This window comes from Poecilia latipinna, unplaced genomic scaffold (genome assembly GCF_001443285.1).
Source record: "Poecilia latipinna isolate Pla-1442-1.1 unplaced genomic scaffold, P_latipinna-1.0 Scaffold628, whole genome shotgun sequence".
Taxonomy (NCBI): domain Eukaryota; kingdom Metazoa; phylum Chordata; class Actinopteri; order Cyprinodontiformes; family Poeciliidae; genus Poecilia; species Poecilia latipinna.
The window spans coordinates 148,796-169,850 of record NW_015113244.1 but is presented as its reverse complement, the minus strand read 5'-3'; the positions used below and the strand labels follow the sequence as shown (position 1 = coordinate 169,850).

The 21,055-nt window shown below is 46.6% G+C and overlaps 3 protein-coding genes across 3 annotated transcripts; 2 read left to right on the top strand and 1 right to left on the bottom strand.

The window, feature by feature from the left end:
• The first annotated feature begins 1,307 nt into the window (after positions 1-1,307).
• On the top strand, positions 1,308-5,494 carry rtcb (RNA 2',3'-cyclic phosphate and 5'-OH ligase). The gene is made up of 11 exons (XM_015043347.1): positions 1,308-1,604; positions 2,076-2,154; positions 2,228-2,295; positions 2,361-2,617; positions 2,691-2,847; positions 3,248-3,407; positions 3,512-3,687; positions 4,587-4,775; positions 4,844-4,954; positions 5,031-5,150; positions 5,234-5,494. Exons 1-11 carry the CDS (start codon positions 1,512-1,514, stop codon positions 5,339-5,341), a joined length of 1,518 nt encoding a protein of 505 aa, XP_014898833.1. The 5' UTR covers positions 1,308-1,511; the 3' UTR covers positions 5,342-5,494.
• An 810-nt stretch (positions 5,495-6,304) lies between these two features.
• Positions 6,305-14,934, bottom strand: xpot (exportin, tRNA (nuclear export receptor for tRNAs)). The gene is made up of 25 exons (XM_015043346.1): positions 14,734-14,934; positions 11,832-11,985; positions 11,663-11,745; positions 11,402-11,458; positions 11,259-11,328; positions 10,963-11,181; positions 10,708-10,892; positions 10,459-10,627; positions 10,045-10,281; positions 9,937-9,975; positions 9,797-9,859; positions 9,602-9,726; positions 9,386-9,530; positions 9,185-9,304; positions 9,019-9,113; positions 8,851-8,920; positions 8,523-8,761; positions 8,158-8,443; positions 7,898-8,087; positions 7,650-7,766; positions 7,451-7,566; positions 7,328-7,375; positions 7,185-7,256; positions 7,054-7,110; positions 6,305-6,987 (listed from the first exon to the last, which is right to left on the bottom strand). The coding sequence occupies exons 2-25, from the start codon at positions 11,916-11,918 to the stop codon at positions 6,961-6,963; spliced, it is 2,916 nt and encodes a 971-aa protein (XP_014898832.1). The 5' UTR covers positions 11,919-11,985; positions 14,734-14,934; the 3' UTR covers positions 6,305-6,960.
• Positions 14,935-15,808: 874 nt separating this feature from the next.
• Positions 15,809-19,953, top strand: rpl18a (ribosomal protein L18a). The gene is made up of 5 exons (XM_015043348.1): positions 15,809-15,914; positions 17,406-17,585; positions 18,459-18,588; positions 19,622-19,731; positions 19,825-19,953. The coding sequence occupies exons 1-5, from the start codon at positions 15,897-15,899 to the stop codon at positions 19,915-19,917; spliced, it is 531 nt and encodes a 176-aa protein (XP_014898834.1). The 5' UTR covers positions 15,809-15,896; the 3' UTR covers positions 19,918-19,953.
• Positions 19,954-21,055: the final 1,102 nt, after the last annotated feature.

Genomic DNA, 21,055 nt, shown 5'->3' with positions numbered 1-21,055 from the left:
TGTTGACTAAAGGAGTAACTTTATTGAAGGTTCTGTCAGAGGCCCGCTGTTCCTCTGTTTGGACCGAAACAAACTGTCCAGAACAAAATGTAACACTGCAGATTTTCTGTCTGATGATAGTCGGGAGAAGCAATGGTCCCACAACAGTAGAGAATCTCCAACTGGAACCAGTCCAAACGGGTCTGGTTCCAGTTGGACCCAGTGTTGACCACACTGATCAACACTGGGTCAACATCCAAATTTAGAACCACAGTTTAATGAAATATTTCAGATTATTAAGAATCAGACCAAAGCAAACGATCTTCTAATAACATCCAGTCAGCAGTTCCTGTGGCGTTCTGCTGGTCAACAGGTCAGAGGTCATGAAGAGTTGAACTGTTCCTGGAAGTCTGCAATAAAACATTAAGGAAGCGTGGCTCCTCCTGCTTCATAAACAAACAGTAGTTTTATTGTCTGATATTTCACAGCTGGTTGGAGTTCATGAGCTCACGTTCTCTTCACCGGATCAACTGGGTCAAGGTCCAGAAACGCTTCCAGTCAAAGCAGATTTCAGCAGGAATCAGGGCGGCACAGGCGGTACTGTTCGCCCAGCAGAAACCAGCTGGTCCAAAGATCTACCTGCCATCCACACAGCAGCAAACCGTCCCCAGACATCTGAACAGAACCAGAACCAGAGCTATGAGAGTAACGCTGAAGCTTCAGTTAGTTAAAAGGAAAAACTTCAGGTACAGAAAAATAAAAACTCCTCCACGCTGACTCAAACATGACTTCAGATGAGATGGTCTTTCAGCTGCTGTTTTCTCCAACCAGTTCTCACTTCCTCAGATTTTCATCTGGTATTCTGGAGTGCTTCCTTTTTAAATGGAAGCGAAGTTCCATAAAAAAGTTTTACGGAGCTATTCTTACCCATGACCACTAGATGGTAGTCAAGATTTGTTGTGTCGGTGTAATCAGCCTAAAAAAACTAAAATAAAAGGTCAGGTTTTCCTATGTATACAGTCCGATTACTGTATGACTATTATGTAAAAAGAAACATTTTCAACTAAAATAAATTAGGGGTTTTTTATTAGAGAATATCTCCGTGTGATTTTGTTTTGTTACATTTGAATCTATAAAAGTTTAATAAAAAATACCAGAAGAAAGAACCGAGTTGACAAAGAAAAATAACACTTTAACTATGTTTAAAAATATATAAATATAAAAAGTTTGTAATGACTCTCCTTACCAGCAGGTGGCGGCAGAGCATTCTAACCTACAGACATTAGAAGCAATTCTTCACCGTTTATAACCAGAGAAGAAGAAGAAAATCACAAATATTGGCACACTGAGGGAGTAATATCCTTACCGGAAACCCGAACAGATCTTAAAGTAGCTTATAAACACCCCGGAATCGTTTAATAAGAACATTTAAATCTTCCTGCGTCATTCCTGCAGTCTGAGTCTCACCGGCTTCCGTAGCGCTTTGCGTCCTGCGGCGTGGCGTCGAACCGGCAGCTGTTTGGGTCGGAATCATGAGCCGAAGCTACAACGATGAGCTGCAATTTCTGGAGAAAACGGGCAGCACCAGCTGGAGGATCAAAAAGGGCTTTGTTCCCAACATGCAGGTGAGCAGGTTCGGTTCCGACAAAGTCCGGGAGGCATCTGTCGGAGATAAACTGGACCTCAGGTTCTGTTGGGTCCAGGCCGACTTTAAGAAGCAAGCCGAAAGAAGGACGACTCCAAGATAAAGACACATTTTAAAGAAAATTACATTTAAGAAGCTTGTTTTCATCAGTTTTATTAAGTAAAATTACAATGATACAAACAGAGAACAGAGTTCAGCCTGAAGGGTCCAGTCTGACAGCTGCTGAACTCGTAAAGGGCTAATATAGGGGCTAATGTTGATGTTGGATATTAGTTAGGCTGCTGTTTTAGGCTAACGTTAAGGATTCAAGTTTATCTGTAAATGTCCTGCTCTAGTCTAAAGTCCTCTCGCAGACAAGAACCATGTTAATTTTTTCATTGAGCTTCACAATGGAAACTCTGGTGGAAGGAAAAAGTGTGACAGAATCTGCCTTTTGGCTTTTTCCCTTCAGGTTGAAGGAGTCTTCTATGTGAACGATTCCCTGGAGAAGCTGATGTTTGAGGAGCTCCGGAACGCCTGCAGAGGAGGAGGTAAGTCTGGATCTGAGACGTCCTGCCCGCTGTCTGCCAGGTGTTCAGTCTCACCTGTCCTATTTGTCTTCAGGTTTCGGAGGGTTCCTGCCGGCCATGAAGCAAATCGGGAATGTTGCAGCTCTGCCTGGAATCGTTCATGTGAGTAGAGCTGATTGATTTGAACCTTTGATGAGTCAAAACCTTAATCTAAATTGTCGTCTCAGAGGTCCATTGGACTCCCAGATGTCCACTCTGGATACGGATTCGCCATCGGCAACATGGCTGCCTTCGACATGAACGATCCGAACGCCGTGGTGTCTCCAGGTGGCGTCGGCTTTGACATTAACTGTGGCGTCCGTCTCCTGAGGACCAACCTGGACGAGCGGGATGTCCAGCCGGTGAAGGAGCAGCTGGCCCAGTCCCTGTTTGACCACATCCCGGTCGGAGTTGGCTCCAAAGGAGTCATCCCAATGGGAGCCAAGTGAGTGGTTCTCCAGAACTGGGTGGGGTTCCCTACCAGGCCTTGCCCACCTGTCTCACCTGTGTGTCCCCAGGGATCTGGAGGAGGCTCTGGAGATGGGGGTGGACTGGTCCCTGAGGGAGGGCTACGCCTGGGCTGAGGACAAGGAGCACTGTGAGGAGTACGGCCGGATGTTACAGGCCGACCCCAACAAGGTGTCGTCCAAGGCCAAGAAGAGAGGCCTGCCACAGGTACGTCACATGCCCCGCCCTCACAGGTCACTGAGATGATGGTGGCGACGGTGTAGGAGTTTGTCTCACTATCGGTGGGTTCAATCTCTGCTCTGTCCGCCTCTGTCGTTGTGTCCTTGGGCAAGACATTTCACCCACCTTGCCTGCTGGTGGAGCCAGTGCATGGCAGCCCTATATTACCCATTCAGACATACGTGTGAATGACTGACTGTAGTATGAAATGCTAGGCAAAGCTGCTGTGCACCGGTGCCACCGGGCCCTCTGACCTCCACCAGTAGGTCCAAGACTGCAGGACACAGTCGCCACCATCGTCCCATTGATAAACGCTATACAAGTTAAGGCCATGTACCATTTACCTGCAAGTAACGAGTACAAACCTCTGTTCTGTTGCGTGACGAAGCTGGGAACGCTTGGGGCGGGAAACCACTACGCCGAGATCCAGGTGGTCGATGAGATCTACAACGAGTACGCCGCCAAGAAGATGGGCATCGACCACAAGGGCCAGGTGTGCGTGATGATCCACAGCGGCAGCCGCGGCCTCGGACACCAGGTCGCCACAGGTGCAACCCGGTCTGGTTCCGAAAGACAGAGTCAACACCCGGCAGTACCTCAGGTCCAGTTGGGTTTGACCTCATCAGGTCACTAATGGATTTGTTGTCTACAGATGCTCTGGTTGCCATGGAGAAGGCCATGAAGCGGGATAAGATCACAGTGAACGACCGGCAGCTGGCCTGCGCTCGCATCACCTCCCAGGAAGGCCAGGACTACCTGAAGGGAATGGCTGCTGCAGGGAACTACGCCTGGGTCAACCGCTCCTCCATGACCTTCCTCACCAGACAGGTACGCTCACCTGGCAGAGGCCAACCAGCTGACGAGCAGCTTGGTTAGATTACCCGAAGGTTAACTAGTCCTTAACGAGTCAGTTCAGGTATGTTCTGACGAGTCACAACCAGCTGATCTGAGGAATTGATCAAAGTTCCTAATAACTCAGGCGATTGTTAACGAGTTGGTTCTCATTCGGTTGAGTTAATTGCTCGGCTCCACAAAGTGTCAACATTTTACAGACTATAATATTTAGTTTTCTGGTACTGACCTGGATTTTAATTGCAGTCCATGAATTTTTATTTGGGTTGAGGTTTGAGTTTTGGGATGGTCATTCCAGGAAAATGTCCAGTTGAGATTATTGTTCTGTTAGAACACCCAGTTGTCCCAAAGATTCAAACACCTGACCCAAACTGGTCCACCTCAGAGCAAAGGATGTCCACAACCGACTCAAGCCTTGAATGACTAACTAAAAGCTAAATGTCTTTTGTATTGCACTTCAAATCAACATCTGGTTGGTTGAAACTGGTGCATAGTTGGATGTCCCAACAGAACCGTGATCCAATCAGAACAGATTTTAGTGGCTAAAGTGAGCCAGCGTTGAGCTGCTGGAACAGCCTTACCAAAGGTTCGACCTCAAGCCTGTGGATTAGGATGAAAAGCCGGGTTCGTTCCCAGCCAGACTAACAAACCACAACCAACTGGTCCAAGGGGAGTAGATCAAAGCAGAATGATGATTGGATGGAACCTTCTGAGGTCACTTTCTGTTCAAGTTGGAAGACGATTCGTAAAAGTGAAAGATGAAGTGTCTGAAAATCTGAAGATTTCTTCAGGAAGAAGAACACCTTCACTTTTAATATTCTGTTCAATTTGGAGGCCCAAACATCTTCTCAGTCCGTCTTTATCCGGTCTTCCAGGCCTTCTCCAAAGTGTTCGGCACCACGCCAGACGACCTGGACATGCACGTCATCTACGATGTCTCCCATAACATCGCCAAGGTGGAAGAGCACATGGTGGACGGAAAGCAGAGGACGCTGCTGGTTCACCGGAAAGGATCCACCCGTGCCTTCCCTCCTCACCACCCTCTGATCCCGGTGGACTACCAGGTACTCTTCGGACCTTGGCGCTGCTGCTGGCATTAGAAGCTGTTCTGAAACATTCCTGCTTCCTCCAGCTCACAGGTCAGCCGGTGCTCATCGGAGGGACGATGGGAACCTGCAGCTACGTCCTGACGGGAACCGAACAAGGAATGACGGAAACGTTCGGCACCACGTGTCATGGAGCGGTAAGAGTCTGATCAAGAGATTCCCGACATCGTGGAGGACCTGGATGTTTGATTCACTTCTTATTCTCTGTTGCAGGGCCGCGCCCTGTCTCGAGCAAAGTCCCGCAGGAATCTGGACTTCCAGGACGTCCTGGACAAACTGGCCGATATGGGCATTGCCATCCGAGTGGCGTCTCCCAAACTGGTGATGGAGGAGGTGAGGAAGACAATGACCTTTGATCAGAAACATTCCCAGAAACACCTCTGAGAAAGCAAACTGTCGATCCGTTTTCCTTTCAGGCTCCAGAGTCGTACAAGAACGTGACAGACGTGGTGAACACATGTCATGACGCAGGAATCAGCAAGAAAGCCATCAAACTGAGGCCCATCGCTGTGATCAAAGGCTGAGCACCTTGGAGACTCTTTACTCTGAACTGGTTCTTTTTTCTGCTTCTGAACAGTTCAGTTCATTTCTGTTTAAAAAGGAAGCTGAGCGTCTGGTTCTGCGCCGAGACCAGCTGTTTTTGGTTTACAAAATAAAAGTGAACACATGAAGCTTAATAGTTCATTTAGGATACAGAACTGTATAAACGGTGTTTGCAGCATCGTCAATCCCCTGCCAGATCCACCGCAGGATTTTCTAACTTCATCCCGACCTCAACAGTTTCACACCTCTAACCTTATCCTTCCCTGAACCTCATTCTAACTTCACCCCAACTCAACCTTATCCTTAACCAGCTTCATTCCAGCCTCTAGCTTTCTCAACCTCATCCTAATCTCAAATGTATCCCAGTTTTACCTCATGTAATCCCAACCTTAATCTCAAACTAGTCTCTTCTTAAACCCAACCTAAAACTGCCTGGAAATTTAATTTTTAACCAGAAAACTCTGCAGGTCAACATCCAGGCATAACATTGATCCAGAACCTGATCTCTCTTTGGGTTTAGGTTTCCTGTCCAACTTTGAATGTCTTATTTTGATGCATTGTTTCTCCCAGAATATTCCCTTTCCTGATGGTTTGATCAAGTTACATAAAATACTTTCTGCTCTGAGGTATTTTATCAGAAATATCTTAAGGACTCACCAGGAACGCAGGTTTTGGGTTTTATAAAACCAAACGAAGATGTTATTGCATCAAACCACCACTAGAGGGCACTAGACGGAGCAGAGGCTTCTGGCTTCTGTCCAGATGATTGGCTGAGGAGCTGGGAAAGTCACAGTGGTGTAATGACAAAATAGAAATGTTTTAAAGATCTAATCAGTTTGCGGTTTTATTTTTTTTTAAATCAGTGGTAAACTGAATCAGATGTTTTAAATATTTAAAGATTGTAGAAGAAAAACAAGATATTTTTAAAACTGCTTTTATGATGAAATAAGATCTGCAGGAAATTTACTGAGACATTCTGCAATGACAATGAGAGCAAAACAGAAACATGATAAATAAATCAGAAATGAAAACTCCTGGCAGCTCAACCGATTATTAGAGTTTAACTGAAATCTAAATTAGTAACAGAAAATATTTTCATGTAAACATTTCCAGAATAAATCAGGTCACATTCAGCCACCAGTTTTTTTTCCTTTACCTCATAAACTGGATCTTTATCTTGGCATTTATGGGCTTCCGTACAAGGCTCCCAGATGTGACAAATTATTAAAAAAACTAAAGCTAGCATCTTTATTTACAGTTTTAACATCTTTTTTTATTTACACTCGGATCCACTGGTGGATCAGAAACCGTCCCAGAACCTGGTTGAGCAGCCGGTGGCGTCGGTTCTGGAGGTTCTGACGGACAGAAGACGGGCTGAAATGTTTCACTGCAAACCGAAAACAAGCGGATCACGGGAACGTTCCCACGTCGTTCCCATTCAGCCAATGAAAACTCGGGTTCCAGAGGTGAGGAGTGGGTTCTGCGCTGCCCAGGTTCCGATCCGAGTCCAGAACCTCGGAGCCGTTTCTGTGGGACGGCTCGTCGTCCGGTCAGAGCGGCGCTCCGACCTGCAGAGTCCGGGGCGGCGGTCCGGGTGGGATCACAGCTTGGCTCTCTGGAAGAACGCCTGCCGACAGACGGAACCGTCACAGGAAGCCCAACGGCACCAGAACCGGGTCAGGACACGTCCTACCTTGATGTAGTTTTTCAGGACTTTGACGTCGGGCTGCTGGAGGACCTGGCACAACTCCTGCATCAGAACCAAGATGGCGTCAGAACCAACACCAGAATCTGAGCAGAACCAGGGCTCTGGTTCTGTCCTACCTGTGAGATCTCCGGAGTCACCTGCAGGGACGGCAGGTACTCGTGCTGCAGGAACTGGATGAACTCTGACCCCTGAGGAGCAAACCGAACCTTAGAACCCGTTAAGAACCTCACAGAACCGGGTCGAACAGAACCGTTTTTACCCGTTTCAGATGGATCATCTTCAGCGTGAGCGCGCACTCCGACAGCGTCTGAGGAGCAACAGAACCATCAGAACCAAATGGGTCGAGTGACTGGGTTCAGACTGGGTTCGGTTCCAGACTCACCAGAACCGTCTGGGCGTCAGAGAGGTCAAAGGTCGGTTTGAGCGGCGCCAGGAAGCAGGCTGGGACGATGTGTTTGTAGATGAAGTCAGGGAAGCCCACCATGCCGTCCTTCCCGCCTGCGGATCGGATCAGAACCGCACACAGATTAGTCCCAGAGGCTCACCGGAACCAGAACCGAGGTCGCGACGCGGAGACGCACCCCACAGCTCCACCAGCCGGGTCAGGATGATGAAGCAGGTCTTCTGGGCGATCGGGTCTGGGAACTCCACGGCGCCCTGGATGATGGTGAACAGAACCCGCTCAATGTTTTCTGCTCCTGGAACCAGAACCAAACGGGTCACATGACCACCATCTGGACCGCCGGCCCAAATGTTCTGTTGCTCGGGTCGCCTCCAGCTTCCTGAGCCCAAACAGAACCGGTTGTGATCGCGTGGCCTCTGCGCTCACCCTGATTGGCCAGCACTTCGTTCATGCCGCTGCCAGCGACCGTCTGGATGAAGGCGAAGTAGCTCCGCCGCAGCATCTGCTTCTCCAGCGCCGCCGTCTGGTCGTTCTCCTCCGCGGGTCGGCCCAGAACCTCGAAGATGGCCAGGACCAGCGGCATGAAGATCTGCTGCAGGAAGGGCGACACCTGGCGCTGCAGGAAGAGGAGGAGTCAGCGAGGCGCCGCGGGGAACCTCAGGCTCTCGCCGTGGTTCTGGAAGTACCTTGAACTTGGCCGTGATCTGGCTGATGAGCGGGATGAACTCCTGCAGGTCTTTGGCCTCGCAGTCCTTCAGCATGTGCTCCGAGGCGGCCGGGATGAAGGGCAGCACCTCCTCCTCCAGGCAGATGATCATACGATGCAGGAAGGAGCGCACGGCGCTGCGCAGCGCCCCCCGCTGGACGGGGCAGCTCAGCGCCGGCAGGAAGCTGTGCAGGCAGTCCCTGTAGACCTCGGTGCAGCCGCACTGCTTCACCGTCTGCTTGTTGCTGAACGCCTTGCTGGTCCGGCTGCAGAGACGGAGGAGGAATTTCAGCAGGAGGAGCCCGGCGCTGCTCCTGCTGAAACCGGAGAGATGCTGGTTCTGACCTGGCGAATCCCACGGCGTGGCTCAGGCAGTCGGCCAGCGCGGCCTGGCGCTCCTCCACGCTCTCCTGCAGCAGCTTGGCGAGGAGCAGGCGGAAGGCGTCCGTCAGCGGCGCCAGCAGACTCCTCATCAGAACCTGCTTCCGCTCCACAGGACTCTCGCCGCTCACGATGAGAACGCCGGCTGCCTCGAACATGAAGAGCTGGTCGTCACTGGTCAGCAGTGCCGGGAAGCCGTTCTCCTGCAGGAGGAGGAGTCAGGGAGTCAAGAGTTGAGGCAAGGAGTCAAAGGTGAAGGCAGGCAGAGGAGAACATCTGTATCTCTGCTTACAGGAGGAGCGAGCTCCAGCAGGTCCTGGATCCGGGTCAGGATGTCCTCGATGAACGCAGTCATGTGTTTACTGGACAGAAATAGACGTGTGGTCAGAGCGGGGAGTGGAAGCCCAGTTCTGACCCAGAAAAAGGCCCAGTTACGACCCGTTTCAGACCGAGAACTCACTGCAGAGTCTTGATGAACCTGGAGAACAGGTAGGCCACTCTGCTCCGGACCTTGGGGCTACTGTGTCTCAGTCCTCTCTGGTCCAGGAACGCCATCTGGAGACAGACACTTCCACATCAAAACGCAGTTCGAATCATCAGAACCGCTCTCTGGGAGCCGGACTCACCAGAACATTGGGAATGTGCTGCGGTTCCACGATAAAGAATTTATCATATCTGACAACCGTTTCAAAGAACTCCAGAGACACGGAGGAGTGCTGGTAGCCGCTGACGCCGCAGGAAACCAGCTGAGGAGACACAGGAAGCAGTGAGGGACGACAGGCGGTTCTGGTTCTGATCCATTCAAGATGTCGGGTCATGTGACTCACCGTCCTCATCATGTCCTGCAGCGCGCTCGTCTTCGCCGAGTCGCCGGAGAAGTGAGCGCCGTGAGACGCCGGCAGCGCCTCGCCCAGCATGTAGAGCAGCCGGATGGCCACCTCCACCTCCATGAACGGCGCCGTCTGCCACCTCCTGACGGGACACAGAACTGGGTCAGAACCTGGACCGGCACCAGAGCCATCGTCATCATCGCCTGTACTCACTGCATGGTGCTGGTGAAGACCCGGCGCACGGCTTCCAGCAGCAGCTCTGGAGAAACCTGAGCCAGGCGGTCCAGCAGCATCTTCAGCTGCTTCCTGTACTCTACGAACATGGCCTCATCTTCACCCTGGAACACATCATCATCATCATCATCATCATCTCCATCATCCCCAACTCCACCCAGGAACTCCACCCACCTCGTTCTCAAAGTTGTACTCGTCGTCGTAGGTCAGCTTCTTCATCACAGCCAGCATGACGGCCTGCAGACACTCAGAGCTTTAACACCAACCAGCAGCTGAAAGCCCCAACATCTCCAGCTTCAACCATCGTGACTCACCTCGATGTTCGCCTTCTGCTGCTCCGTCAACTGAGGAAGCTGCAGAGAGAGAACGGAATGAGAACCTGCTGCAGAAGGATCCGGACCCTCCTCCTCCAGGGGACTCACCTGTTTGAGCACGTGCAGGTAGTCGTAGCAGAAGCCCACCATGTTGGTCGAGATGTCATCGTCTTCATGCACCAGCAACTGCAGCAGCAGCGGCACCTTGGCCTCCACCGCATGAAGCGTCTCCGCCGCCTCCTTCACGTTCCCGGACTTCACCAACTTGGACCAGCTCAGGACCAAACTCTGGCCCATCCCGTTCACCAGCCGGGAGAACTTGGCCAGGAAGTCCACATCCTCCTCCTGAGGGACCAGAGAAAATCAGTGGACCTGAACCAGAAGAGTCTGGTCTTAAACCATAAGGTTCAGGTCCTGGACCCTATGGTGCCAAACCACAAAGTTCTGGGTCTTCAACCAGAAGGTTTTGGTCCTAAACCAGGAGGTTCTGTGTTGTTGCTGTGCTGTGAGGACAATTCCTACCTGTTCGATGTTGAAGAACCCGGCCGACTGCAGAACCTGGCACAACGATTCCACCAGCTTGGTTTTATCCACCGGGTCCATCCCCTTGTTGACGATTTCAAACAGGCAGTCGCAGGCCTCTTCTCTCAGGTCCTCCATGGACATCTGACTCAGCAGCAGGTTCACAAACCTAGAACAAGACGAGCCGATGATCCACAGAACCAACCAGAATCTCCTCGAGCGGGTCAGCTGAGTGGTGCGTTTGCTGACCGGTCGTTGGCGATGAGGTTGAGGTCGATCCAGGACACATAGGCGCCCACCACCTCCAGACACTGACAGGTGAGCTCCGGGTGGGTCTGCTGGTACGCCGTCAGGATCTGGAACCAGGATTCCACCAGGCTGGGGATGCACTGCTCCCTCATGGAGTCTTTGATCAACGTGTTCCTGCGGGTTTCCTGCAGAACACGGTACTGGGTCAGAGTGTGGACCAGAACCAGGGCCTCCTACCCGTCCACGCACGCTCACCTCAGGCGTGTGCACGATGTCTCGGTCCACAACTTCGGCGTCGATGGCCATCAGTGTCCGCAGGTAGATGTCGACGCCATGCGGGTTGTGACCCACCAGGTTCAGGATATCAAAGAAGAACTTGGGCCACAGAGTGAGGTACTCCATGACGAAGGTGAGGGCGAACACCTGGGCCGCCTTGTTCCTGATGAAGGCCTTCTCCGGCTGAGCATTCATCAGCTGCAGAGCGAGGAGAACATGATCAGGAGGAATGTCTCAGGTTCTGACAGAGCTAGAACCGGTAAAGGTGACGGTACCTGGGTCTGCAGCCACTTCATCAGAGTCTCTCTGATGAGCTGCTGCTGAGCAGCGCTCAGACCTGCATGTCTGCAACAACAGCAACACGAGTCAGAAGACCTGCGGCGCCCACAGTCCACCAGGAACACCTGCTGCTCCTCACCTGAACTTGATCTGGTGCTCCAGGACTTGGAAGCAGAAGAACTTGACATGGTCGTCGCTGCAGAGAAGAACCATGAGCAGGTGTGTATGTCAGTAAATATTGGCAAAGTTAGAGCAAAAATGTTTCCTTGATGAGCATGGCGGCCATTTCTCAAGATGGCAACCATCTTAAATTTTTCAGTTTTTATTTTTTTAAAGCAGGGACCTGGCAACAGAGATTTAGCTAAAGTATTGAATCCTGCGCTGCTCACAGGAGACTCACCTGTAGATACCTTTAGCCAGCGCGTCAGCGCAGACCTCCCAGGCGTCCTGAGACTCCTTCAGCTGCTCAAAGTAAGCCAAAGCCTGCAAGGACACAGCAAGCTTTACCCTGCAGGCGAACAGCGCCGCCTGTCTGTGCGGACAGAAAACAACCCGTTGAGTAGTCTCACCCTCTGCCTGTAGGGGGCGTCAGCGTTGGGGTTGAGCCCCAGCAGTGCCTGCTCGTCCATGACTGCAGAGACAGACTGGCAGGCCATGCAGGGGTTAACTGTCCTCACGGTGGGCTCGGTTCCTCGGTGCTGCAGCGGAACAGCTGTGGAACATCTGCAGGACAACCAGGAGTTAACCACGTCCCCAAGCAGTCAGCACAACTTCTGGGTTCTGGCCCATTTCTGGTACCGTCTGAATGAATTATGGACTTTAAGTTCTGTTGACTGCAGGACCAGACTCATCAGAACCAGAACTGAAGTCCAACTTCCTGATTGAACTATTATTAGTTTACTGAAGCAGACAACTGTACAGCTCAGGTTAGCTGTCACATCACAGTAACCTGTTACTATGGTTACCGAGTGGCGGGGAAATAACCTGGTATTGGTTACCACCAATAGTTAAAGCTGTATGTAGGCTACATGATGGGTAGTCAGTGACATGCTATTAAACATTACTTAGATTATTTAACCCTCTTTGTAGATAAGTTAGTGGTAGTAATGCGTCGGCGCATGCGTCAAGCCCAAAGACTAAAACGTGGCGTTGCGCGTGTTGGTTTCAGTAAGTCATGTGACCGATACAGGAACCGTTTCCAAATGACTTTAACGCGCCAAACTGTGTTTATAAGGAAGCGAATCTGTCAAATGCATTTGCCAAACGAATTCTTGATCTTTTACAGCGTCACTATGGAGCAGCTTCAAAGGAAAGGTTTCCTCAGTGTGGGAACATTTTCATCTTATATCAGAAAATAAATTTGTTTTCATTTCATTATTGTTTCATCCGGTTCTTGTCAGTTTCTACTTGATCTATCTGAATCCAAATCCAGCTGAAATTGACTCGTAGTTTACTTTCATATTATGTTCTGCAGGTTAAGTGTCGCATATGTTTGACTAAACTGTCTTATTTAAATAAATCCACCTTTTAATGCTGAGCCATTATGAGGCCAGGCATGAGAATCAAGTCCCAGACAAACTCAGATATGCAGCCATTCTACAAACTACTTGTGCTTTTTATAAATTATTTCATATACAGTGATCCCTCGCTGTAACGCGGTTCACTTTTCACGGTTTCGCTGCTTCGCAGATTTTTTTGTGCAGTTTTTTCCAGTGTTCTGCGTCCTGATTGACCGTATGATTGGTAAAAACAGTCTCTGTGCTTCTTCTCTATCTGAGTGCCAATAAAGTTACGGTATTTAATACAGATTGGAAACTGAAACTTTGAATGCCAGCTGGAAAAAACTGTGGCCAGAGGCAGCAGAACCGGACCGGAGGCTCAGATCCGTCGCTCTGCCGTAGATCCAGCTGTGAATCTCGGGGCAGATTGGAGGAGACATGACTCCGGATCACATTAAGGCCCGATTGATGAACATCCGCTGATCTGAAAGCAGGTTTTGTTCTTGGGTTTCAATGTAGAGTATTTATTTATGCTGTATAATAACTGTAAAAAATAAAGGTAACTACTTCACGGATTTCGCATATCACGGGTTATTTTCGGACGCAACCTTAAGGAAAACAAGGGTTCGCTGTAAATGTAATGTTTACTTCATTTTTTTCTACAGCAGAAGTTTTATCGAAAAAGCTTAGGCTAAATTTCAAAATGTTTTTTTTTTTAATAAAAATCTGTGGGGGGGGTAAACAGTCCACAAGCATCCTCATTCAAACACATTGACTTAAATTTTCACTTTATGGTTCATGTTCACATTCTTTATTCATTGTATCTAAGAATATCAAATATATTTTAAATTTAACTGAAGATATGACATAATACAATATGTAATATTCAATAAAATACAAAGACTTAAATCTTATTGTATGGACTAGGTCATCAAATCACGACGTTGCCTGTAGGAATTTTTCATGTCCAGCAGGTGTCAGTATTCAGTGACACTGTATCGACACAGTTTTGCTTTGGGTCGAAATGATACATGACGCCTCATCTACCATCACTAGTTAGTGGATAGTTGGTGGCTGTCACTAAACATCTTGGATATATATAGTGAAAAACATTAAAAAGTCAACTAGTTCTTAGACCATTTAACCCATGCACAGGTAACCAAGGGGTTAGCTCACAGTTATTGGTCTCTATTGGTTGTTAATGACAGTTATTAACTTGCATTGGTAGTTAATGACAGTTATTAACTTGCATTGGTAGTTAATGACAGTTAATGGTCTCTATTGGTAGTTGGTGACAGTTTGTAGTTAGTAATAGTGTCCGGTGGGTCAGCGGCCTCCGGTACTTTGTTTATCCCGGACTTTGTGGGCTTTAGGCGGACTGTTGCACTGATTCCAACTGCCGGTTCTGGACGGTTCGCGGTAGTTGGTACTATGGATATGATCAGAAGTTACTGACAGTCGATGTTCGGTTCGGATCGTGTTTCTGGATCACGGGCAGGACAGACGGGTCGCTTTTACAGCAACATGATGCAACACGGTACCAACACCTGCAGCCTGGGATTTACCGGGCTTACCGTCGGTAAACAGAGAGAAAACACCGGCCTCCATGTTCAATCAGAGCCGGACAGCTGGATCAGGGTCCCCTCTCTGGACCAACACCCCGTCAGCCTCTCAGGCCGCAGAATCACCGCTGAAAACTAAAACTTTTGCCCAAACACAGCGAGCTGACTGCGGCTAGCTACAGCTGGTTTACCCGCTGCTGTAGGAACCAGAGGCGGTCAGATGGGCTCAAACCAGCCCGGACTTCAAGTACAGCTAGTATCAACCGACAGAGACAGGAGTTTCTAAGTGTTATTTAGTTCTGTGTGTCTCGGCCCGGTTCCGTTAGCTGCAGTCGGTCACTAACATCCCACAGACGATCATTCCGCCCTCCAGCCCTTCATTCTCTCCCCGGAGAAACCGATCCGCTCACCGTACTGAAGGCTGACTCCTCCGCGGCTCTCTGTCCCGCTGGGCTATCACAGAATCACTGGGGAGCCTCCAGAAACCGTCCGCATGTCGTCAGGAATCACACGGCGCAGACAGCATGTCCGCCACAGGTTTATATCCGGGTCAGGAGGGCCAGGGAGGGGGGTAATATTCACTGTGGCCACTGGGGGCGCACTGAGCCAAAAACATACGGGTGTTCAAATACATTCATTAACTGAAAATACCCCAAAATAGAACTCTTTTGTAATCTAATATTTTGTTTGGCAAAATTCTTTATTCATAAACAAAGACAAACAAAGAAACACTAAAGAGTGCTAAGATCGTCAGTGCTAAGATCGTCCCCAGATTTTTTAAAATATGAATTCCAGTTATATTTGAAATCTCTGTAGTGTATTGAAACATATGAATATCTGACTGAAATATTAATGGAATTGACTACTAACGCATGCTAATCCTAAACTATTAATCCCTTTGTTGTAGTTTATTTTTTATATCAATTTTGCTTTGGTGTTCCCATTTCTAAGTATGCCTCTGCTATGCCTTCTATAGAGTTACACTATTGTAATTGCCACATTTGTTTGTGCTTACTTTGACTAGACAAAGTTAAAAAAAAACCTGTGGGATGAGCTACAATAAATAAAACAGAGAAGTTCAACTACAAAAAATGCAACAACATAAAAAACGTTAACTGAAAATTTTCATTTTTTTTGTTTCCATGGTAATCTAGTAGGTGGTTACCGTCCAGAACCAGAATAATTTTATCATTATAATTCAAACATAATTATAAAAATATTAGTCATAAATATAAAATGACATATGTGTGTAAATTGATATTTATTACTGGTATTATTATGCTACTATGTGGGTCTATATCTATATATATCTATATAGATATATATATAGATATATATATATATTTTTTTTATATACTTTTTTTTTAAAGCGAAAACAGCAAACTATTCACGGGTCCGTGGTTCAGCCAATGACAATTATATGTACACTTGTAAACGTGTAATTATTAGTTCAGCCTATCACAGTGTGAGTCGTAAATTGTATCTGGGTAGATTCAGTTCCTCCTTCCACTTGACATGCGCAGTATCCGCCTTGCTACCTCCTCTTTCACTGTGGCGCTGAGCGACAGACACCATGAAGGCGTCCGGAACAGTAAGAGTGTCCTTCATTTTAGCTGTTTTAGCGTATTTTACACGGTTAAGAATGGCTCATATAGCAGTCTGATGTAATGTTAGTTCGGTTCTTGTGAAAATTTGTGCCAAATATCAACTTTAGGAGGGGAATATTAACGTTTTTTTCATGCCGCTGCCGCTCCAACATGGCTGCCGCGGCACCATGTGGACGGAGAGAAGCTAAGAGATAAACTGAGACACTTTATGGCTTAAAGTTTAAAATAAATACACAATTTTGATTTGTTTGTTTAGTAATATTTGGGTCAGGTCTTGGCCCTGGTTCAGAACAAAAGCTAGAATTTTTCAGGTGTGTAACTAAAGCAGAAACCCTCCGTCATGATCCAGTTTAACGAGTTGTATATCGTGGGTTTCAGCTCCTGGATTATAGTTCATATCAGTGCAGATTAGTGCTTAAACATTTGCTCCTCCTTTATAACGAACATATCTGTTCTGGAACTGCAATACCAAGAACCGAGCTGATCGCTTTGAAAACGTTTAGCACCCCCAGCAGAACTCCTTCTAAAAAATCTCCTGTTTTAAGGTTTGGTTCGGTTCCGGCGAGATGCAGAAACATTGAGGGGAACATGAACCCAGCAGCTGCTGGTGGAGGAGCTCACGGTCGGTTCGGCTCAAATTAACCAACAATAGGCTTGATGGCGAGTGAAGAACAGTAAAATAATCACTCAGATCCTCTCTGGGTTGAAATATGTTGGTTAAATTCCTAATTATAATCATTCTGTTGAGCCCAAAAGTGAGAATAATTAAAGTAAAACACATTTTACCATTAAAGTTGGCTACAGAGGCACTCTTGACTATTTACAAAAAACTGAAAGATAACTTCCTACGTTTCTTTTCAAATGCAGTTCAATCCTAAAATTCTCTTCCAAAATATTTATCCTAAAGGAAAATTAAATGTCTAACTCCTATCATCCAAGATCTCCAGTAGCAGTCAGTGTTCCAGCAAATCTGAGGAGGCCTCTAGGGGTCAAAGTTCATGTGTTTAAGGTGCTAACCAGTGCAAAAGATGCTGGACTCGGAGAATCTAATCAGTGAATTTGTGGTTTATTTGTTCGTAAACATTAAATCTCCATCAGGTGACTCAATTTTGTTGTTTCTGTTTCTTTACTGAATTAAATCAGTTTTTCAGGAGATGATGCAGATTTTGGCTTCAGTCTCAGAAATCTCCAGTTTAAACCTTTTAAAGTCAAAGAATCAGTGAGATGTTCCTTTTGTGTCCCAGTCTGTGAGGTTCTGACTCAAACGTCCGATTTGGTCCTGCAGCCTAACCCAAAGGTCCCGCCGTCCTCCATGGCGGGACTGTGTCAGGCGTGCAAACAGAACCAGAACCTTGTCGCCTTTCTCTGACTCTGGTGTCTTTGAAAGTGAATTCTTGGTCCGACACTTTGACCTTTGACCCAACTGATCCTGTGTGTGAGGTTCTGTTTCTGATCTCGTCTGGTTCCGCCCGCAGCTTCGGGAGTATAAGGTCATTGGGCGCCTGCTGCCCTCGGCCAAGAACCCGGCCCCGCCGCTGTACCGCATGAGGATCTTCGCCCCGAACCACGTGGTGGCCAAGTCCCGCTTCTGGTACTTCGTGTCCCAGCTGAGGAAGATGAAGAAGGCATCTGGAGAGATCGTCTACTGTGGCCTGGTGAGTGGGCCAGGTCGGACCGGAACCAAGGGCCGGGGGGTCCGATCCGGGTCGGACCAGAACCGAGGGGGTCCAATCTGTCTGGTTCTGATGGTTCTCTTTGAATTTAAATCAGGTTTTCATGGTTTGTAAAATTCTTGATTTCTGTTTAAATAATTAAAAGTTCTTTATTCATAAACTGCAGAGTTTGGTAATAAAGTGAAATTCAACTTTTTATTAAGTGTCACAATAACCAGTAAGTCAATAAATTAATTGAACTCAATAATTTCTATTCTGATAATTTATTAAGGGAAATTTGTTTAGACGTTATAATCGTTTCTATTGGGCTTTTTTGTTTTTTTTTCCTGTATTTTGGAAATTTAAAATATTTTCCATTTTTTAATGTTCTTTATATCAGAGTTTGTCTTTGAGGGACAAACTGGTATGATGTCATTATCAATATATTACTTGAAAATGGTCTCAAAGCAACAATATTATAATTAATCAGTGAGGAAATTCAGCGTCCAGCAAATTGTGTTGACGGTCCTAATTAAAGGCCTAAATGTTGAGTTGACTGTTGGACCAGGTATGTATTTCATATGATAATGAACTGAAACTGACTTCAGTTCATTTGTATTGACTTTATTTCCAAACCTGTAAAAGTTTGAAACAGATTTTCAGCCACGTAGCTTCGATGAAATAATCCATGAATTATTTTATAGTTTCCATTTCTGGATAAACAAAACGATTTCCTGAACGTAAAAACCTGAAAACTGAGATGGTAAGAAGTTTTAGTAGAGAAAGTTCAGCTACATTTTTCTACAGTCGGGTGCAACAGAAAGCTTCGGTCTGGTTCTGTGTGTTGGTTCTGATGGTTCTGACCCGTGTGTTCAGGTCCACGAGAAGACTCCTCTGAAGGTGAAGAACTTTGGGATCTGGCTGCGATACGACTCCCGCAGCGGAACGCACAACATGTACAGAGAGTACAGAGACCTGAGCACGTCTGGAGCCGTCACCCAGTGCTGTGAGACACACACACACTGAGACACACACACACTGAGACACACACACACTGAGACACACACACACTGAGACACACACTGACACACACACTGAGACACATTGACACACACACACTCTGAGACAATCAGTGTGTGTACAGGGTTCAGCTGTAAGGCGTTTATAGTTGGTTTACATCATAAAATTACAGTTTTACACAAAACGTCACAGTCAAACATCAAATGTTACATTTTGATGAGTTTGATGAGATATTGATCAGTGTTTCATTGATGATGTTTCCATAGCAACTCTAACCAGCTGGCTTTAAAGGAACGTAGTGTTTCGGCTGTTTTTCAGTTTTCTGAAAGTTTGTTCCAGATCTGTGTTCATAGAAGCTGAATGCTGCTTCTCCATGTTGATCCAGCAGCAGATATTTAATCTGTTCAATGATTTATAAACTATCAGCAGGATTTAAAGTCTCTCAGTGAAAGAATGTAGAACCGGGCGGCGTAGAACCGGGTGGTGTCTCTACCCTCCTGGTTCTAGTCAGATCTCCAGCTGCAGCTTCTGGTCTCAGTCTGACCTGCTGCAGGAATCAGAGCCACTAAATCCTGGATGAGTTTCTCTGGTCGGAGACTTTAGTCCTCTGGGCCTGAAATGTTCTGCAGCTGCTAGAAGGACCACTGAGGAACCGAAGGGTCAGGGCAGAGGTCAGAGGTCAGCCTGATCTCTAGTTTCCAGATGGAAGAACTGAACCTGTGCTGACTCTGCATCTATAGCTCTAGATCGTTCCTCTTTAATAACTTCAGTTTATGTTCAGAAAATGTTCATCCACGCATTTCTTTGTTGTCAGCATCTGTTCAGTGATTGGATGAGTCAAAGGTCACCTGGTGACATAACAGAGCTGTTATCTGTGTCGTCATGGTAACTGATCTTATTTTCTGTTATAAACTGAGCCAATGGGAGCTTATAGACATTAAATCAGAGGGATCCTAGGATTGCCATTCTTCTGACTCGACTGGACCCGGCGGTTCTGACCCGTTCCCTCTTGTTTCCAGACCGGGACATGGGAGCCCGCCATCGTGCGCGCGCTCACTCCATCCAGATCATGAAGGTCCAGGTCATCGCTGCCAACAAGTGCCGCCGGCCCGCCATCAAGCAGTTCCATGTGAGTGACCCGACCCAACCGTGGCAGTTCTGAAACCGGCTACTGAGCCTTTCTGGTTCTTGATGTGTTCTAACTAAACGGTTCTGGTTCCAGGACTCTAAGATCCGGTTCCCGCTGCCCCACCGGGTTCTGCGCCGGCAGCACAAGCCGCGTTTCACCACCAAGAGACCCAACACCTTTTACTGAGGAAATCCAGAGAATAAAGAGAAATCTGGAGAAAAACCCGACTCTGTTTTTACTGCAGCTGATGCAGAGATGAGCTTCTGCTCCGCAAAATTATAGAAATACTATCAAATATCACAGATTGAATCCTCAACATTAATGTTAGGCTGCAGCCAGGGCGTTTATTACATTTATTATCGTGAGGTCAGAAGAATTTAGATTTATTGTTATAACTTCCACTTAGTTAAAAAAAACAACCTGATTTCATCATTTCTTCCCCTGTTTATTCAATGATCATCAATACATTAGAAAATATGATTAAATGTATTTTAGTTGCTGGTTTCTAAAGATAATTTTGAGTTTTTATCAAGAGCAGTTTGACGTTAGAACTGATCCACTTAGTTACCTAAATAAAAATAAATATTGTCACTTTTATCGCAATAATTTCACCAAATCACCGTCACTGCTGCTAAAGGTTATTTTAATAATTATTCTGACGATTAATCGGATAAAAAATGTAAATTCTGCAGATTTTTCATTTAATTAATATTCTGTACATACAGACTTAGAAATGCATCAGAAAATTGAAATAAAGGAATCTAAAGATTTTCTATTAATTTGAACCTGGTTAAAATTTCTGGTAGATTTAAATGAGTTTTTTAATCTTTTGTACAGTTTTCTCTTAATTTCTGCCATTATTTCAGCAAATGGCCTTTTTGAGTTTCTATGCTTCAGTTAATGATTAATAAATTTCTAAATTAGTTTATTTCAATTGATTCATTCTGATTAATTGATCTAATCATTCAGAATATTAATCATTAACTGTCAGAAACTAAAATAAAAACCCATGAAGTTCAAATCTGAAACCATCATTGTTGAAAATGAAGCGTTTCTCCAGTGGACCGGTTCTGGTCGGAACCGACCTGTTTGGGTCAGACAGCAGCTGGGTCCGAACAGAACCAGAAATAAATGATAAAATCTGCCATAAATCAACTTTTAGCTTCTTAAAATGTTTTTACAGTGCAGTAAATTAACTGCTTATATTTTATCTGTAATACCTGCAGCAGCTGTCTGATAAATCTATAAGATTACATTTAGTCAAAGGTTTTCAATCATGGTTTCCATGGATACCGTCAAATTATGAGTCGGTAAACGGCAAATA